The 20443-nt window shown below is 42.4% G+C and overlaps 1 protein-coding gene across 2 annotated transcripts; it reads right to left on the bottom strand.

Moving 5' to 3' along the window:
- Positions 1-1209: 1209 nt before the first annotated feature.
- Positions 1210-12656, bottom strand: LOC115123229 (endothelial differentiation-related factor 1 homolog). 2 transcript variants are annotated; one of them, XM_029652559.2, is made up of 5 exons: positions 12392-12653; positions 3016-3067; positions 2714-2874; positions 1926-2019; positions 1210-1768 (listed from the first exon to the last, which is right to left on the bottom strand). In XM_029652559.2, exons 1-5 carry the CDS (start codon positions 12467-12469, stop codon positions 1707-1709), a joined length of 447 nt encoding a protein of 148 aa, XP_029508419.1. In that variant the 5' UTR covers positions 12470-12653; the 3' UTR covers positions 1210-1706. The 2 variants fall into 2 exon arrangements, with proteins under 2 accessions (XP_029508419.1, XP_029508424.1); XM_029652564.2 differs by lacking the exons at positions 1210-1768; positions 1926-2019 and adding an exon at positions 2036-2317 and having other exon boundaries at positions 2670-2874; positions 12392-12656.
- Between the last annotated feature and the right edge of the window lie 7787 nt (positions 12657-20443).

Here is a 20443-nt window from a genome sequence, read left to right as displayed (position 1 = left end):
AACATGAAACATAATATAGAACATTAACAGACAACAGTTCAAGGACAGAGCTACATACATTTAAAAACGGCACACAGCCTACATATCAATGCATAGATAAAAATATCTAGGTGGGAGAGGCGTTAGGTTTGCTTTATCCGTTTTAAACCAGGTTTGCTGTTCATTTGAGCAATAGGAGATGGGAGTTCCATGCAATAATGGCTCTATATAATACTGTAAGCTTTCTTGAATTTGGGGACTATGAAAAGACCCCTGGTGGCATGTTTGGTAGGGAAATTGTGTGAGCTATTAATTGACTTTGCAAACTATTTAGAATTTAACACGTTTCTTATAAAAACAAGTGATGCAGTCAGTCAAAACATTATTACGGACAGACCTCTTCCCCACCATTGAATCTATATGTTTTGACCATGACACAGTTTACAATCTAAGGTAACAATGAGTAAACTCATATCTTGGAACAGCACCTTCAATGGGAAGTATTGAACAAGTATTGAGAACCTTTGATGTTGGATGTGTTGAACACTGATCGACCCCAGAAGAAAAGCATAGAAAATATTGGTTGTTTTAAATACATTGTACATCAGGGGTAGGCAACTAGATAAGACCTTTCAAACAAGTTCTTTGGAAAAAATTTGCCCTGCTAGATCTGCCCCGGTCAACTGTAAGTGCTATTATTGTGAAGTGGAAACGTCTAGGATCAACAACGGCTCAGCTGCGACGTGGTAGACCACACAAGCTTAAACTGCCTCTGGAAGCAACATCAGCACAAGAAAAGTAGAGGCTGTTATAGCAAAGGGAGGACCAAGTCCATATTAATGGCCATCATTTTCGAATGAGATGTTCGACGAGCAGGTGTCCACATACACAACTAAAAGCATGTTTTTCTTCCCCATTTGTGGGAATATTGTAAACAAATTTCCTAAATTAAACTAATCTTTAGTCAAATTCCTGGTGATTTTAGTCTTTTAAAACCAGAAAATCACCCCCTCAATTTTTTGGGGCCTGCAGGCCGTCTGTTGCCGACCCGTTGTACAGCAATTGTACAACCTGAGTGCACAGGGCCAATGTGTCAAGATTGGTTTAATTAACCCTAGTAACATTACAAGACACCAAAACATCTTATTTCAAGGTCTTCTCTAATAAAAAACTGCAGATAACATAACACATTCTATCTTCAAAATTACCAACAGATGACACACACAGAAGTAAACTGTCAAACTTTATTTGAAGATCAAAACCAAGCTACAGCAGTAGGACATGTCCATATCGTAGTGACACAATATGCAAAGTGTTTGAAAAGGCTGCAATCAAGCACGTTCAAAATGGTTAAAAAGAACATGTTCAGAGAAAAATGTATGTTAGAGTCGATGCACATGGCCATGGTAAAATTCACCTTGTCCCAAAAAAAGTTAAAGAAAAAAATTCATTTCAGAGCACTTTTGGTTAGCACGTTTTGCAATGCATTCAGTCGTTCATTCATTGATTATAAGTAATTTGTGATGATTTGTCAGTATATGCAGCTTGCAACGTGGTGGATCACCAGGTCCTGTAGCAGGACACAGGTGGAGGTCAGCCCAGGTAGAGGAGGGTGATAGGGGAGAGAGGGGGGTTTGGAGAGTTAAGGAAGGCAGGGTCATAACTGGAGTAGGAAGGTAGGGATAGAGATGGGGGAGGGGAAGGGGGCTGATTTCGAGGCTTTGTCCTCATTTCTTCTTTGGTTTTGCCTCCAGAGGCAGTCCAATATCTTTCCCGCGCAGCTTCAAACCTGAGAACAAAAAGTTGTGACGTCAGACAAACAAGGACCAATGGTGAAATTAAAAGTACTGATGAATAAGGTGGCATTACGCTACTCTGAAACATGATAAAACATAGGGGTTGATTATTAACAATGTCAGTGACAGTCTGTCCCAGATTCCACTCACCGATTGCTCTCTCAATTTTGCCCATGACCTGATTGTTGGGAATTGCTTTTCCACACTCATAGTCAGCGATGACCTGAGGCTTCTCATTAATTTTCTGAAAGTCAAAGCCAAAAGAGACATCAGAAGAAATCAGTGACCTAAAAACATGATATTTAGACCTAGTCAAAAACTGTTGAAATGTCAGTCAGAGGCCATCTCATTTAAGCTACATACACACATGATTAGATGCATCTCGGAAGTGTCCTCCTGTCCTCATCTACAGCTGTACAGATGTGAATGTATTGGACATTGTTTTCACCTACCCTGTGTTTTCAGATGAGTACAGATGTAGAGAAGACGAGGAGAGTAAGCCACAGAAATTCTGACTACAGAAATGCACCAATGTCCTTATGCTGTGGTATTCAAAGTCAGGGGGAGATGCAGTGGGGTCCCCCCAAAAATAAAAAATGAATACATATGAATAGTACAGATTATTGTATGGGGTAATATACAAACGATTTTGAGAAAGATCATAAAAAAAAAAAAGCTAATATATTTAAAATGGTTTCTTTTCATTTTGATAAGGGATTAAAATGTAACGAATTAAGGGTTATTTGTTAATGAAAAAATCTCAAATGTACCAATTTTAAGGTTGTGTCATAATATTTGGGGTGGGGTGGTCACAAAAAAGTTACTGCGAAAAACATTGGGTCCCCAGAAATTTTGTCTGAAAAATTGGAGTCCTCACTGAAAAACGTTTAATACCTCTGTCCTAATGAATCATGTGGGTCTGCAGCAGCTTTACTCACAGTGGCCAGATCTTTCTGGGTGAGGCCACTGTTCTGGCGGCCCTGCTGGATAACCTTTCCCACCTCCAGGGAGACCCTCAGGTGCTGCAGCTCCTCTGTCTCCCGGTCCAGCTTGGCAGTGTTCTTGGTCACCAGGTGCTGCTTGTTCTGCCCTGCAGACCCTGTGGACACAGATTAATTGGCGTGGTTAGTAAACAAGCCATGACATAATTTCATTCAGAAATCAATCCATCATGTTCCAGACCTCCAAGTAGGGGAGATGGTGGATTGCACATGAATTGCGATTTATAATAAAGGCTTACATTTCTTGGTAGTATCGAGGTCTTCTCCACGTCTCTGTGCAGCTGTGATAGCCTAGAGATAACATAGTACATCATTCAACACTTTACTATACCATTCCATAACAAAGGGATACATTTAGCTAGTATAGATGAGTAGTCCAGGACAGGGTGCGGATACAACACACAATCCAAACACAAGCCAGCTACAAAAATGTTTTTAAATGGTGTTAATTAACAAAAAAATACATATTTTCAGTCTCCTGATTTTTTTTTCTTCTTTTCAGTCTCCTGAGGGGGAAAGGTGTTGTGGTGCCCTCTTCACAACTGTCTTGGTGTGCTTGGACCATGATGGTGTCCACATCACCAAGGAACTTGAAACTCTAGACCTGTTCCACTACAGCCCCGTCGATGTTAATGGGGGCCTGTTCGGCCCGCCTTTTCCTGTAGTCCACGATCATCTCCAATGTCTTGCTCACATTGAGGGAGAGGTAGTTGTCCTGGCAGTGTGTCTCAGACCTCCTCCCTATAGGCTGTCTCATCATTGTCAGTGATCAGGCCTACCACTGTTGTGTCGTCCGCAAACTTAATGATGGTGCAGGGGGGTCATGCTTGGCCACGCAGTCGTGGGTGAACAGGGAGTACAGGAGGGGACTAAGCACGCACCCCTGAGGGGCCCCTGTGTTGAGGATCAGCGTGGCGGATGTGTTGTTACGTACCCTTACCACCTGGGGGTGGCCGCCAGGAAGTCCAGGATCCAGTTGCAGAGAGAGGCGTTTGGTCCCAGGGACCTTAGCTTAGTGATGAGCTTTGTGGGCACTATGGTGTTGAACGTTGAGATGTCAATGAACAGCATTCTCACATACATTTGAAGTCGGAAGTTTACATACACTTAGGTTGGAGTCATTAAAACTCGTTTTTCAATCACTCCAGACATTTCTTGTTAACAAACTACAGTTTTGGTAAGTCGGATAGGACATCTACTTTGTGCATGACACGCGTAATTCTTCCAACAATCGTTTACAGACAGATTATTTCACTGTATCACAAATCCAGTGGATCAGAAGTGTACATGCACTAAGTTGACTGTGCCTTTAACTTCTTGGATATAGGGGGCGCTATTTTAATTTTTTGGATGAAAAACGTTCCCGCTTTAAACAAGATATTTTGTCACGAAAAGATGCTAGACTATACATATAATTGACAGCTTTGGAAAGAAAACACTCTGACGTTTCCAAAACTGCAAAGATATTGTCTGTGAGTGCCACAGAACTGATGTTACAGAAAAAACAGATAAAAATCCAATCAGGAAGTGCCGCATTTTTTAAAACCGCCTCATGGCAATGACTCCTTATATGGCTGTGAATGGGCCACGACTGAGCTTAGTCTTTCTGTCGCTTCTGAGGATTACTGAGGATAATAGCAGACAATATTGCCATTCCTATTTGCCACATCTTCAATTTAAGCCTACTAGAAATTGTGTGCCCTCAGGCCTGGAGGGAAGCAAGTCATTCCACTTCCTAAGAATAGTAAAGCCCACTTTACTGGCTCAGATAGCCGACGACTGAGCCTGTTACAACCCCTAGTAAACTTCTGGGGGAAGAAAAGTGTTTGACCAGATACAATGCTATTTTACAGTAAATAAATTGACAGACTTTCAGCACACTTATAGGGAAGGACATTCAACAAGCACAGCACTTACACAAATGACTGATTGGCTAAGAGAAAATTATTAAAAAGATTGCAGGGGCTGTTTTAGACTTCAATCATCTGCTGCTGGAAAGCTTTACACCCCCTGCTATGTTGTGGATAGAGTTTCCTGTAATAGAACAGGGTGTTCTTTAATGGAAGCCTCCAACAAAATGCAGGTAGAATTAGGAATTCCCCAGGGCAGCTGTCCAGGTCCCTTTTTCAATCTAATGACATGCCAAGGGCTTTGAGAAATGCCAGTGTCTGTATGCAGATGACTCAACACTGTACATGTCAGCTACTAGAGACTGAAATGACTGCAACACTTAGAGAGCTGCAGTTAGTTTCAGAATGGGTGGCAAGGAATAAGTGTGTCCTAAATAAAAAATAAAAGCATTGTATTTGGGACAAAGTCATTCACTAAACACTAAACCACATCTTCTAATGAATAATGTGGAAGTTGAGGTGACTAAACTGCTTGGAGTTACCCTGGATTGTAAAATGTCATGGTCAAAACATATTGATACAAAAATAGCTAAAATGGGAAGAAGTCAGTCCATAATAAAGCACTATGCCTTAACAAGGCAGGTCCTACAGGCCCTAGTTTTGTAGCCACAGAGGGACTTAGGAAAATTACAACTGGCTCAGAACAGGGCAGCACGGCTGGCCCTTGGACGTACAGAGGGCTAACATTAATTATATGCAAGTCAATCTCATGGTGCAGTCCAAAAGCCACTCAGTAGAAGGCACACGACAGACTGACAGATTCTCTGGTCTCAAACCAAGATTGAAATCTTTGGCATGAATGGCCAAGTATTACGAGAAAACCTGGCACTATCCCTACGGTGAAGCATGGCGGTGGCAGCATCATGCTGTGGGGTTGTTTTTCAGGGGCAGGGACTGGGAAAATCCAGAAAATCACATTGTAGGATTTTTTATGAATTTACTTGCAAATTATGGTGGAAAATACAGACCTGTAACTTCTTCTTTAAGAGGCTCCTCTGTCCTCCACTCGTTACCTGTATTAATGGCACCTGTTTGAACTTATCAGTATAAAAGACACCTGTCCACAACCTCAAACAGTCACACTCCAAACTCCACTATGGCCAAGACCAAAGAGCTGTCAAAGGACACTAGAAACAAAATTGTAGACCTGCACCAGGCTGGGAAGACTGAATCTGCAATAGGTAAGCAGCTTGGTTTGAAGAAATCAACTGTGGGAGCAATTATTAGGAAATGGAAGACATACAATACCACTGATAATCTCCCTTGATCTGGGGCTCCACGCAAGATCTCACCCCGTAGGGTCAAAATGATCACAAGAACAGTGAGCAAAAATCCCAGAACCACACAGGGGGATCTAGTGAATGACCTGCAGAGAGCTGGGACCAAAGTAACAAAGCCTTCCATCAGTAACACACTACGCCGCCAGGGACTCAAATCCTGCAGTGCGAGACGTGTCCCCCTGCTTAAGCCAGTACATGTCCAGGCCCGTCTGAAGTTTGCTAGAGAGCATTTGGATGATCCAGAAGAAGATTGGGAGAATGTTATATGGTCAGATGAAACCAAAATATAACTTTTTGGTAAAAACTCAACTCGTCGTGTTTGGAGGACAAAGAATGCTGAGTTGCATCCAAAGAACACCATACCTACTGTGAAGCATGGGGGTGGAAACATCATGCTTTGGGGCTGTTTTTCTGCAAAGGGACCAGGATGACTGATCCCTGTAAAGGAAAGAATGAATGGGGCCATGTATCGTGAGATTTTGAGTGAAAACCTCCTTCCATCAGCAAGGGCATTGAAGATGAAACGTGGCTGGGTCTTTCAGCATGACAATGATCCCAAACACACCGCCCGGGCAACGAAGGAGTGGCTTCGTAAGAAGCATTTCAAGGTCCTGGAGTGGCCTAGCCAGTCTCCAGATCTCAACCCCATAGAACATCTTTGGAGGGAGTTGAAAGTCCGTGTTGCCCAGCAACAGCCCCAAAACGTCACTGCTCTAGAGGAGATCTGCATGGAGGAATGGGCCAAAATACCAGCAACAGTGTGTGAAAACCTCACGAAGACTTACAGAAAACGTTTGACCTCTGTCATTGCCAACAAAGGGTATATAACAAAGTATTGAGATAAACTTTTGTTATTGACCAAATACTTATTTTCCACCATAATTTACAAATAAATTAATTAGAAATCCTACAATGTGATTTTCTGGATTTTTTTTCTCATTTTGTCTGTCATAGTTGAAGTGTACCTATGATAAATTACAGGCCTCTCATCTTTTTAAGTGGAAGAACTTGCACAATTGGTGGCTGACTAAATACCTTTTGCCCCACTGTAGCTATATTTGCTAAGCTATCCATTTGATTAAAAATGCTGCTAGCTAGATTGAAGCTGCTGGGGGAAAGTCATGTAACGTTAGCTAACTCCCATCAGTCAGAGTTCGCTACCTAAGTGGACTGTTCCTAGGTTTCTAGAAAATAACAATATATTTGCTAGCTATATGACTGACTATTGTGAACACTGATGGTTTTGATGCACTGGTGACAAAGTTGGCAAGAAAAATGGGCCTTTTTCCCCCACTGGCAACAGGCTGTGTTTTGGTATAATTTGGCAAATTTACCTTCAGTGGTTCCGGAAGCAAGGGCCTAGTGCTGAGCGATTAGTGCTTTTTGAAGTTGTTTCGATTTATATGGGTTGAATGCTGTAACAGAATAAAACAAATGTCCCATGATGGTTGTGACTGCCCATGCTTATCACTTAGTAACATTAAAATATTTAAGTTGTGTAGAGTTTTACATTTCAATCCAAGTCATCTCTATAGAGTTGCTGGCTATGCTGTCTGACAAAATCACTGTTGTAGTTCTTAAAGTAAAGCATACTTAAGACTGCCGAAAACCAACAATCACTTAAATAATGTATTTTCGGGTAGAGATAATTTGCGAATCAACAGCGGCTCTATATCCCCTCACGATCACGCATTTTCTTTCTTCCGTAGCAGGAGTAAAAGAAAGACCGGACAAGTAGATGCGCAATGGATTATAGTCATTGTAGGCAATTACCACGTTTTATGTGCTAAACGATGAAGAATATTGGCCTGTTATTGGGGGGTTGGGCTCATGAGTTCAGTGTTTGTGGCCCCCACCAAAGTTGCCCATCCTTGATGTTTAAGTTATCAGAGTTAGTAAAAATTTGAAGACCAACATGCTATGAAAAAGTTGTTTTGTAACTGTAGAATGAATTGAATGTTTATTAAAAAAAAGAAAATGACATGGCAAGTCACCAAGTCCTAGAGAGATTTACTTATCAAAATGCTGGGGTAAGCCTACACTACACAGCCCTTATTTTAAGTTTCTAAAATCCCTTATGGGAAAAGCGATTGGAAAAGTTTCCCTGTGTGACCGCTAGGTTTTATGGGTATTGAGACTCCTAATGTGGTACTCTATACAGGCAGAAAAAATGTAATGTCATACACGTGGTATGTGATATACCACGGCTGTCAGCAAATCAGAATTTAGGGCTCAAAACACAGTTTTAAAAAAATCGATTATATTTATAATGTCAGATTTCTTTTTAAAGTGACAGATTCATACATATGCTATAGGGCTGTCCCTGCCTAAAAAAACTAAAGTAGTCTTGTTCTTTTGACCAATTTTTATTTTATTTTTTACATGTATTTTTCCATATATAGTCACACCCTATGTGACTAAATTAAATCAACTATATGCATGGAGTTTGTCTGATGCTTTAAGCTTACGGTTTGATGAAATAAGACAAATGCCTCTCCAGAGATCTAGATAACCAAACAACAAAAAAACAATCTGACCCAACTATTCTCCTCTCGCAGAGTCTGCCATTACTCTCCTGAAATAGGCGGTAATAGGCTACACGAGTCTGCCACCTTTCATGTGGGAAGCCAATTTATCTTACCATTTCTACCGATCTGTGTGCCAGTTAAGGTTAATATGCACATTTTTGTGAAAGTTATTTAATTTATAATGTCTTCATATCTCAATCATTGCCATGTGGTTAATCAAAATTCTATCCAAATGAAAAATAAACCTAAAAAGGTAACTTTAATTGCCAACCATATAAAAACAGCCTACATAGCTGCAAGTAGAAAATATAATAAATATCCTATAAATCACATCGTTGCAGACAGGCCATGTGTAGTCAGACTTCAAACATTGTATCAACTATTATCTTGGGTCCGGCTGAAGCTTGTGCTAGCGAATTTGCAACATTGCATAAAATATTCTGGGCCCTCAGTTTCCATAGTGACACACCCTTCTGTATGCTATTTTCACAAGGTATGAGAAACGGTCCTTGACTAGGTCAGGAGTACACAGTAGCTGAGTACAGGCACCTCAAATGTTCTACTGCTTCAGCTCAAGAGTATTGTGGAGCACCTGCACCTAAATATAAACAGCACCAGCACCCAAAATGAGTACCGAAACCTATTTCAGTTAAGCATGGATAAGTAATAAGTTAGGCCAATTTTATGACATTTCCACTGAATCAGAGCATGACATTTTTCCCTTTCACACTGAGTGGTTGTCAAATGGGAGAGAGCATGAAAGACTTTTCTAATACATTGAAGAACTACTGTAAATCAATTCTTATTTACAATGACGGCCTACACCGGCCAAATCTGGGCTATTTGTGAGCCGCCATATGGGACTCCCAGTCACGGCCAGTTGTGATACAGCCTGGAATCGAACCAGGGTGTCTGTAGTGACGCCTCAAGCACTGAGATGCAGTGCCTTAAGACCGCTGCGCCACTCGGGAGTCCAAACCAGAGTTCAAGTAACACACATCTCAACATCAACTGTTCAGAGGAGACTGCATGAATCAGGCCTTCATGGTCAAATTGCTACAAAGAAACCATTACTAAATAATAGGAAGAATAAGAAGAAACCTGCTTGGGCCAAGAAACACGAGCAATGGACAGACCGGTGGAAATCTGTCCTTTGGTCTGAGGAATCCAACCACCGGTTCCAACCACCGTGCCTCTGTGAGATGCAGAGTAGGTGAACGGATGATCTCCGCGTGTGTGGTTCCCACCGTGAAGCATGGAGGTGGTGGTATGGTGCTTTGCTGATTTATTTAGAATTTGACCAAGGAGAGATGGAGTGCTGCATCAGATGACCTGGCCTCCACAAGCTCCCCACCTCAGCACAGTTAAGATGGTTTAGGATGAGTTGGACCGCAGAGTGAAGGAAAAGCAGCCACAAGTGCTCAGCATGTGTGGGAACTCCTTCAAGACGGTTGGAAAAGCATTCCTCAAAGTTGGTTGAGAGAATGCTTAGAGTGTGCAAAGCTGTCATCAAGGCAAAGGGTGGCTACTTTAAAGAATATAAAAATATATTTTGATTTGTTTAACACTTTGGTTACTACATGATTCCATATCAGTTATTTAATTGTTGATGTCTTCACCATTATTCTACAATGTAGAAAATAGTACAAATAAAGAAATACCCTTGAATGAGGTGTCCAAACTTTGACTGGTACTGTGTGTGCGAGCGTTACTGCTCGACTCAAAACAACCTCCGTCAATCAACAGACTAACAACCAAACAATCAAATAATTGTGGTCAGCACTAATATGCACTACTCGTTTGGGGGATTTTAAAGTGAAACATGGCTTTTAAGATAAAGCATTAACCAATTCAGAAGAGGACTAGTCTTGAATGCACCCGCTAACTAGTTGCCTTGAAAGTAGCTCCCTAATGTAGCAACTCAACAAGCACCAGCTGCTTCTAATTGCAAATCAGCCTAGCCAAACTCATGATAACATTCCATCCATTAAACCCTCAGATGTAAAGTCCCCTTTTTAGAGGACCTGCGTGGTTCTGGCCGACATTTTCGCTTATAAAATCGATCTGTGGACACCGTAGATTGTAATGGCTGGCAGTGAGAAATAGCTCTGGTTTCCACCAAGAAAGTATATTTTCAGAGCCTGTGTGACTTAGGATGTCAAATCTGAAACCACATTACGCTGGAATGTTCCCCCTACCATTTAATTTACTTTTCCGACTGACTGTCCATAAACTCCTGGCTGAACCCTACATCACAGCCAATGACAAAGCACATGCCTGCAATCATTACATCGTAGTGCAGCAGGAGAGAGTGGTTTCCTCATGGTTATACATTCAGAGATCGATTATAGCCATTGACCTAAAATATTTTTCATTTTAAAACAGAAAACACAAATGGACAAGATTAATATGAGATGAAGGGCAAGTTCCTAACGACTTCAGGAAGCCAAGTTATAGTAATTTGACATTCACAGCAATGGGGGCAGAAGTTTTGATCAAGAGTGACCTTTGGAAAAGATGCACCTTTTCTCTAACACTAAACATACAACTATTTTACAGTTGTGGAATCTTAAGTTTTTATCAATTTGATTATACTACACTGAACAAAAATATAAACGCTACATGTAACAATTTCAAAAATTGTACTGAGTTATAGTTCATTTCAGGAAATGTATTAATTAGGCCCTAATCTATGGATTTCACATCGATGGGCAGGAGCGCAGACATGGGCGGGCCTGGGAGGGTATAGGCCTACCCACTTGGGACCCAGACCCACCCACTGCGGAGCCAGGCCCAGCCAATCAGAAGGAGTTTACCCCCACAAAAGGACTTTATTGCAGACATAAATACACACAACACCCCCAGCCGAGTCCGCAGGTGAAGCTGGATGGAGATCCTGGGGTGGTGTGGGTCCGCGTGGTTTGCGACTGAGGCAAGTTGGAAGTAGTGCCAATTCTCTAAAATGACATTGAGACAAATTATGGTAGAGAAATTAACCTTCAATTCTCTGGCAACAGCTCTGGTAGACATTCCTGCAGTCAGCATGGCAATTGCACACTCCCCCAATTTGAGACATCTGTGGCATTGCGTTGTGACAACTGCATATTTGAGTGGCCTTAAATTGTCCCCAGCACAAGCTGCACTTGTATAATGATCATGCTGTCTAATCAGCTTCTTGATATGCCCTACCTGTCAGGTGGATGGATTATTTTAGCTCACTAACAGGGATGTTTAAAAAAAAAGTGCACAAAATTAGAAATGTGGAAATTTTTATTTCAGCTCATTAAACATAAGAACGCTAGATGTTGCACTTTTGTTTAGTATATATTTGAAAGCTTATTTCAAGCCTTATTCGTACAGTTTTGTTGTAGGAAATACATAAGATATTAGTTTTCAAATTTGTACATTTATCAAATTTGTAACGTTACTTGATTGTGTGCTCAAGTGAATACACCTCGGCAATAACCATTTTCACCAGAAAGGTGAGATTACCCTTGGAGTATGCAGCATTACTAGATATTATGGCCCTGATAGTATCTAAATCATTATTTTATACAGATTCACATTTCGATTGCATTCAGCTACATTTAACTGGTTAACTCAATTACACCGATTTCCATGTTTGGTCCTTATATATTAATCGACGTTAGACAAATGATAGCTAGATGAAAACCCACAGTCGTTTCCTGTCCACGTCGATCGTTTTACCTATCGACCAGGAAATTCCAAAGAGAAGCGAGAAGGTTGTCCCCCGGGATGTATAATATTAGTAAGGTTGCCTGCAGGCAGTGACCGTGTGTAGCCAACATGGGCTCAGTGGTTGGAGTCAACCGCATGTTCACATGTTGGCTAATGTTAGCTGCTATAGCTAACGCTAGCTGACTAACCGTACTGTACCTGCTTAGATTTGGCCTGGGCAGCAGTCGGACCCTTCTTCCTCAACACAGTCACAGTGTCCCAGTCGCTTTCTGCCATTTTTCCCAGGAATTATTACCTTAACCTTACGATAATACCTATACATACAAATGTAAACCTATCCGCCGGGGGATATTGAAACGATAGCTGACAATGTAGGGAGACGTAAAGGCTTACTTTGCTACGCTGGCGCTGACAAACGACGGAGTCATTGAGAGGGTTCGTTTATGGTTTTACTCCGGTGGGAGGAGTTTAACTGGGTGAAAGTTGATTGCAATTCCTTTTGGAACCAGACTGCCCCGGGCGTGAGCCGGGTGCCGTTCAAAGCCCACGGCGAAGTATGTTCAAAACAAAAGTGACTTAATTAATCACGTGGAGTAATGAGTAGTATTCTGCGTTTTCACATGCAAAATTGATTGCTTTGATAACTCTGCCTTTCCAATGAAAACTAGTTTGACAATTCAAATATATATTTTATGGAAAAAATGTGTTTCTGAACGATGCACATTGTTGAAACATTACCGAGCGCCGCAGACGACGGTTCGATTTGAGAAGGGCGCTCTTCCCTTCCAGCTTTTGACCGTCCTCGTCATGGGCCATAGACCGGTGCCGCGCGTCTCAGTATAATCGAATACGCCCACTATAGTAAAGACTCACCCGTCAGTGACTCACTGACGCGTCTTCCAATTCCAAAACTTTATTGAAACAACCTCGTTAACAGGTAAATAACAGAGCTACTACAGCGCCCTCTTCTGTTGGAAAGAAAGTGCCTGAGAACCAAGGAAATGTCCATGTTCCAGTCAATGATGTGTGTATATATACAGTAACTCATTGCATATACCTTGATACTACACAATATCCCTCATTCTTAATGATGTTACTATACAATGTTACTATGCAATGATGTTACTATACAATTCCCACTTCAATGGGTTGAAGTGGGAATTCAGAAGTGGAATGGAGGAGCCCATATTTGCAACATTGTCTCAGAGCATTTCGTATTATTATGTATGTAAACTCGAGACATCTGTTTGTTTGGTATGTCATATATTTGAATATCCATCAATTTCGTGTGATATGTTGCGAATTGTAATTCGTGCAATACGTTATGAATTGCAAAATGTACAATGTTACAAATTTCCTAAATGTATATGTTAGTAATTCCAATTTGTTGTGGCTAACATTATCTAGCTCTAGGGATTAGGGTTAGGAGTTAGGTTGACAAAAACCTAAGGTCTTTGTCCACACAGAAATCAAATTGGCACAGCTGGATTGTACAATACTTACCCATTTATTATTTTTTTAAATTATTCTGCTCTGTCAAATTTGTTGTTGATCATTGCTAGATGACCATTTTCAAGTCTTGCCATAGATTTTCAAGCAGATTTATGTCAAAACGACAACTCATGAACATTCACTGTCTTCTTGGTAAGCAACTCGTGTAGATTTTGCCTTATGTTTTAGGTTATTCTACTGCTTCCGGTATGTGGGTCAAATCACTAAGGAAGCCAAGCCAGTAAAAAAGCCATATTACAACCTATGTTGTGATAATTGTGTAGTTTGCTCTTTAACCCATGTGTTCATATGCCACAGTGATATACAATAAAGCTGTGACATCAAAAAGAAAAGTCACACAATGCCGGAATGAACTCAAGTACAAATGCAGTGCATTCGGAAAGCATGCAGACCCCTAGAATTTTTCTACATTTTATGTTGTTTTTATTCTAAAATTTAGTAAATTTGTTTGTTTTTTCCCCATCGTCAATTTACACACAATACCCCATAATGACAAAGCAAAAACAGGATTTTAGAAAATGTTGCACTAAAAATAAACCCTGAAATATCACATTTACATACAGTTGAAGTCGAAAGTTTACATACACTTAGGTTGGAGTTATTAAAACTCGTTTTTCAACCACACACACAACCAAAAAACGTTAGTTTTGGCAAGTCTGTTAGGACATCTACTTTGTGCATGACGCAAGTAATTTTTCCAACAATTGTTTACAGACAGATTATTTCACTGTATCACAATTTCAGTGGGTCAGAAGTTTACATACACTAAGTTGACTGTGCCTTTAAAAAGCTCGGAAAATTCCAGAAAATTATGTCATGGTTTTAGAAGCTTCCGATAGGCTAATTGACATAATTTGAGTCAATTGGAGGTGTACCTGTGGATGTATTTCAAGACCTGGCTTCAAACTCAGTGCCTCTTTGCTTGACATCATGGGAAAATCAAAAGAAATCAGCACAGACCGCAGGAAAATAAATTGCAGACCTCCACAAGTCTGGTTCATCCTTGGGAGCAATTTCGAAATGCCTGAAGGTACCATGTTCATCTGTACAAACAATAGTAAAAAGTATAAACACCATGGGACAACGCAGCCATCATACCACTCAGGAAAACGAGTCCTATATCAACATAACCTGAAAGGCCGCTCAGCAAGGAAGAAGCCACTGCTCCAAAACCGCCATAAAAAAAGCCAGACTACGGTTTGCAACTGCACATGGGGACAAAGATCGTACTTTTTGGAGAAATGTCCTCTGGTCTGATGAAACAAAAATAGAACTGTTTGGCCATAATAACCATTGTTATGTTTGGAGGAGAAAGGGGGAGACTTGCAAGCTGAAGAACACCATCCCAACCTTGAAGCACGGGGGTGGCAGCAACATGTTGATGATGATGCTTTGCTGCAGGAGGGACTGGTGCACTTCACAAAATAGATGGCATCACGAGGAGGAAAAGTCTGAGGATATATTGAAGCAACATCTCAAGACATCAGTCAGGAAGTTAAAGCTTGGTCGCAAATGGGTCTTCCAAATGGACAATGACCCCAAGCGTACTTCCAAAGTTGTTACAAAATGGCTTAAGGACAACAAAGTCAAGGCCATCACAAAGCCCAAACCTCAATCCTATAGAAAATTTGTGGGCAGAACTGAAAAAGTGTGTGTGAGCAAGGCCTACAAACCTGATTCAATTACAACAGCTCTGTCATAAATAATGGGCCACAATTCACCCAACTTATTGTGGGAAGCTTGTGGAAGGCTAACCGAAACGTTTGACCCAAGTGAAACAATTTCAAGGCAATGCTACCAAATACTAATGGAGTGTATGTAAACTTCTGACCCACTGAGAATGATGAAATAAATAAAAGCTGAAATAAATCATACTCTACTATTATTCTGACATTTCACATTCTTAAAATAAAGTGGTGATCCTAACTGACCTAAGACAGGGAATTTTTACTAGGATTAAATGTTAGGAATTGTGAAAAACTGAGTTTAAATGTATTTGTCTAAAGTGTATGTAAACTTATGACTTCAACTGTAAGTATTCAGTACCTTTTTTTCAGTTCAAGTCCGGGCTCTGGCTGGGCCACTCAAGGACATTCAGAGACTTGTCCCGATGCCACTTCTGCGTTGTCTTTGCTGTGTGCTTAGGGTCATTGTCCTATTGGAAGGTGAACCTTCGCCCCAGTCTGAGGTCCTGAGCACCCTGGAGCAGGTTTTCGTCAAGGACCTCTCTGTACTGGTCTACCAGTCCCTGCTGCTGAAAAACACCCCCACGGCATGGTGCTGCCACCACCATGTTTCACCGTAGGGATGGTACCATGTTTCCTCCAGATGTGACGCTTGGTATTCAGGTCAAAGAGTTCAATCTTTGTTTCATCAGACCAGAGAATATTATTTCTCATGGTCTGAGAGTCTTTCAGTGCCGTTTGGCAAACTCCAAGCGGGCTGTCATGTACCTTTTACTGAGGAGTGGCTTCAGTCTGGCCACTCTACCATAAAGGCCTGATTGGTGGAGTGCTGCAGAGATGGTTGAATTCTGGAAGGTTCTCCCATCTCCACAGAGGAAATCTGGAGCTCTGTCAGAGTGACCATCGGGTTTCTTTGTCATCTCCCTGACCAAGGCCCTTCTCCCCCGATTTCTCGGTCTGGCCGGGCGGCCAGCTCCAGGAAGAGTCTTGGTGGTTCCAAACTTCTTCCATTTAAGAATGATGAAGGCCACTAACTTCTTGGGGACCGTCAATGCTGCAGGCATTATTTGGTACCCTTCCACACATACTCCTCCCAGTCGATGAGGTACTGGAGAAGCCCCGTCCAACACCTCAAATCCAGGACTTCACGGACCGAGTACGCCGGACCTCCCTCGATGTCCAGAGGAGGAGGCAGGGCATCACTGGGTCCAGCCTCAGCGAGGGGACCAGGCACCACTGGCCTGATGAGAGACACATGAATAGTTGGGTCAATGTGATAATCAGCAGGGAGTTGCAAATGGTACATTCATTTATTAACCCTCCTCATGACTTTAAACGGCCCCACAAACCACGTGCTCAGCACCCGGCAGGGCAGGCGGAGGGGCAGGTTCTGGGTGGAGAGCCAGATCCGGTCACCTGGAGAGAAAACAGTTGCCTCACTGCGGTGGCGGTCAGCCTGTTCCTTGTGCCGACGCACGGCCCGCTGGAGACGATTGTGTGCAGTGTTCCAGATCTCCTCAGCGCACCGAAAACACTCGTCCACCGCAGGGGCCTCGGTCTGGCTCGGATGCCAAGTTGCCAGGGCCGGCTGATACTCCTTTCCAGTGCGTGTTGGGGTGAGGTTAGTGGAGGAGTGGTGAAGGGAATTCTGCCCAAGGTAGAAAATCCACCCACTCCCCCGGACGGGCCTGACAGTAACACCTCAGGAACCTGCCCACTTCCTGATTGACCCTCTCCGCCTGCCCATTTGCTTGAGGATGGTACCCGTAGGTGAGACTGACCATGACCCCCCAGGCGTTCCATGAACGCCTTCCATACGCGTGAGGTGAAATGAGGGCCACGATCTGACACAATGTCCTCCGGGATCCCGTAGTGCCAGAAGACATGCATAAAAAGAGCCTCCGCAGTTTGCATGGCCGACGGGAGCCCATTCAGAGGAAGGAGGTGACATTACGAGATACTCGTAATGCCCCGTGGTCGTGGAAAAGACCGTTTTCCATTCGTCGCTTGCACGAATGCGCACCAGATTGTAGGCACTCCTCAAGTCCAGTTTCGTGAAGTACTGTGCCCCGTGATTTTGTTCGATGATGGTTGGGATAAGGGGTAAAGGATAGCTGAACATAATGGTGGCTTTTTTCAGTTGTTCGATAATCAATGCAGGGGTGCAGTCCCCCATCTTTCTTTTTAACAGTCTCCTCTCGGACCCCGAAATAACAGGGTTATGCCAACTCAACCAGGGGAGACCTAAAACAACGGGGTGCGTGGGGGTGTCTATAATCAAAAAGGTGATCTGTTCTAAATGATTGTTATGGGTCAGCAGAGAAACGGGAACAGTGATGTACAAGCCCTGTCCCTATTGGACGAATATCCAGGGCTTGAACCGGAATGGGTGACTGTAAGGGAACCAAAGGAATGCGTAATGCAGAGGCCGGTGAGCTAAAAGATTCCCGGCAGCTCCGGAATCAATCAGAGCTAACGGGAGTGAGGGGCTAGGATATTCAAGGAATCTAATGGGAAAACACACTGGTTGAGTTGACAGAAATCTTGCATCCTCCCTGGGTTGGAGCAGGGCAATTCCCTGGCTTGTCACCTCCTCGCCTATTAGTGGATAGAGGGCAGGTCGGGGAGAAATTACCCCTTTCTCCACAGTAGGAGCAGAGGCCCAGATTCTTCCTTCTCCTAAGCACTGCCTCAGGTAAAAGTGCAGAGCACACCTCCATGGGCTCTGGCCACAGAGCAGGTGTAGCCATGGGCTCCGTATTCCACGCAGGTCGTCGGGACCACAGGAGGTTGTCCAACCGGATCGCCATGCTGATGAGCTGGTCGAGTGACAGGTTATCATCACGGCAGGCTCACTCCATCTGTACCTCCTCCCGCAGTCCGCTGCGTAAAACGGTGATCAAAGTCAACTCGTTCCATCCGGTGGAGGCCGCGACGGTCCGGAACTCCGAGGGGGTCCTAGATCCCAGGTGGTCTGAGTAGGCACTCACCCCCCCTAGGCCCTCCACAGGATGATCAAACACCGAGCGGAAGAGGATGGTGAAGTGCTCTTAGACCTCGGGTCCACTCTTAGACTCGACCTCGGGTCCACCCGTTTCCCGCTGTCTCCATTAGATGGGTTGATTATTCTGTCCCGTTGTATAATGATAGGAGACAGTAAAATGACCAATAAAATGTGTATATATATATTCATTCATTCCCCACACAAGCCAATACATTGCTCATCCAATTGACACACTTGAATACAAATCTAACAAGGACAAGGGTTTTGAAAAAGCACAACTGCTTTATTTTTTCTCTCAATAAGGAAAGGGTGATTATGATCACATATCTGAAAGGATAAACATCAGGTAGGATAAATAGACAGTATGATCAGTTCCAGAGTGAACAGGTCCTCTGACAAATTAAATATGTATCCTAAAAGTATCAACAAAAAAAGCATCAGGACGATATCTTGGTGTAGGTACAGTAATGAGTGAAGACGAGAGCAGGCGGAAACCAAATTAAGTTTCTCATGTGTGTATAAGACGTTTCAGTGTACACCTTCCAGTCTGTCCAAAAAGCACAGTAGAGATGGGCAATAAGCCATTCCACAAGTGAAAGCAGTCCACCCTGTGAGAACATCATAGTGACCTTTGAAACACTTACCCTTTTATTAGTGATACAATACATGACTCAAACATGATTTTAGACTCCCACCCTCCCCGACTGACCGTAACTCTGAATATAGTTGAACAGGTATGCATCATGTACAGACGTCAGTGAAACACTGCCATAAAAGACGAGTCTGAACATTTTGTAGTGTCATGGAGCATTAATACGCAGAAACATTTATAACCAGTTATGACATTGGAATAGTAAGTTTCAAAATGAGTGCCCCCTTTTTTTTAATCACAGATTCCAACAGTTCATATTATTTTTCTAACAAAAATGCTTTAATATTTCCTTCTTCAGAGAGCCCAAAACAACTACAGCGTTCACCAAAAAACCTACGCGAAGAAAGTACATCAATTCATCAAGCAATTCTAAACACCCTCTTTTGTCGTGAAATTATAACATAAAAATAGATATTTGGACCCTGATTGAGAGTTAGGCTGCGTTTATTGCTAGCGCCACCCCAGAGGCCTTACATGGTGCTGAATGTTCACTAGAGAGGTGTGCCTACTCATTCCTTCACTAACCCCTCCACCTTTCCATCGAGTTGTGTTCAAAAAAACAAACAATAGAGAAGTGTTTAATAGCTCTAGGAGCAAAAGCAAAAACACTATAGGAGGGAATATAAAAGCACTTGACATGTATCAGATGTGAATTCAGATTTCAGCAACTCATTACAACCAAAAGGATAGCAATAAAAAGCAACATTTCAATCAGCTGTTGAGATCGTACAGTAAGTCATTGAAGCCCGTCGTCACTCCCAAACACTATAGATACTCCCTAACACTATAGAATAAACCACATTTTTTGCCAGCTCGGTTGATCAAAACCTCACACTACGGCAGCAGTGTCCGCTGTCTTTTGAAATGTTGCGATAGGGTCCTGAATTAGGCTCTACGATTAACACACATTCAGCACATCACATGCACACACTGCATCAACGCTAGGATAGCTTCAAATGAGGCAAGATGATGATTTCTCTAAAATGTCCTAGTTTTTGCTTCTGTTTACAAAACACATAGGAGAGAGAGAGAAGAGACAAAACACATAGGAGAGAGAGAGAAGAGACAAAACACATAGGAGAGAGAGAGAAGAGACAAAACACATAGGAGAGAGAGAGAAGAGACAAAACACATAGGAGAGAGAGAGAAGAGACAAAACACATAGGAGAGAGAGAGAAGAGACAAAACACATAGGAGAGAGAGAGAAGAGACAAAACAAAAGGAAAAAAACAGCATTCAAAAAAAATAACGGAAACATTTTCTAAAAATCGAAGCAGTTTTGTCACAGTTCACGAGCTGTGTGAAGTACCCCAGGGGTCTCTGAGGGCGACACGCCCCAATTCACACCTTTCCATGTTTACACACAATGATGTCCTTAAAATCTGTCTTTGAAGTCC

This window comes from Oncorhynchus nerka, linkage group LG4 (genome assembly GCF_034236695.1).
Source record: "Oncorhynchus nerka isolate Pitt River linkage group LG4, Oner_Uvic_2.0, whole genome shotgun sequence".
Lineage (NCBI taxonomy): Eukaryota > Metazoa > Chordata > Actinopteri > Salmoniformes > Salmonidae > Oncorhynchus > Oncorhynchus nerka.
This window is presented reverse-complemented; position numbering and strand designations above follow the sequence as displayed.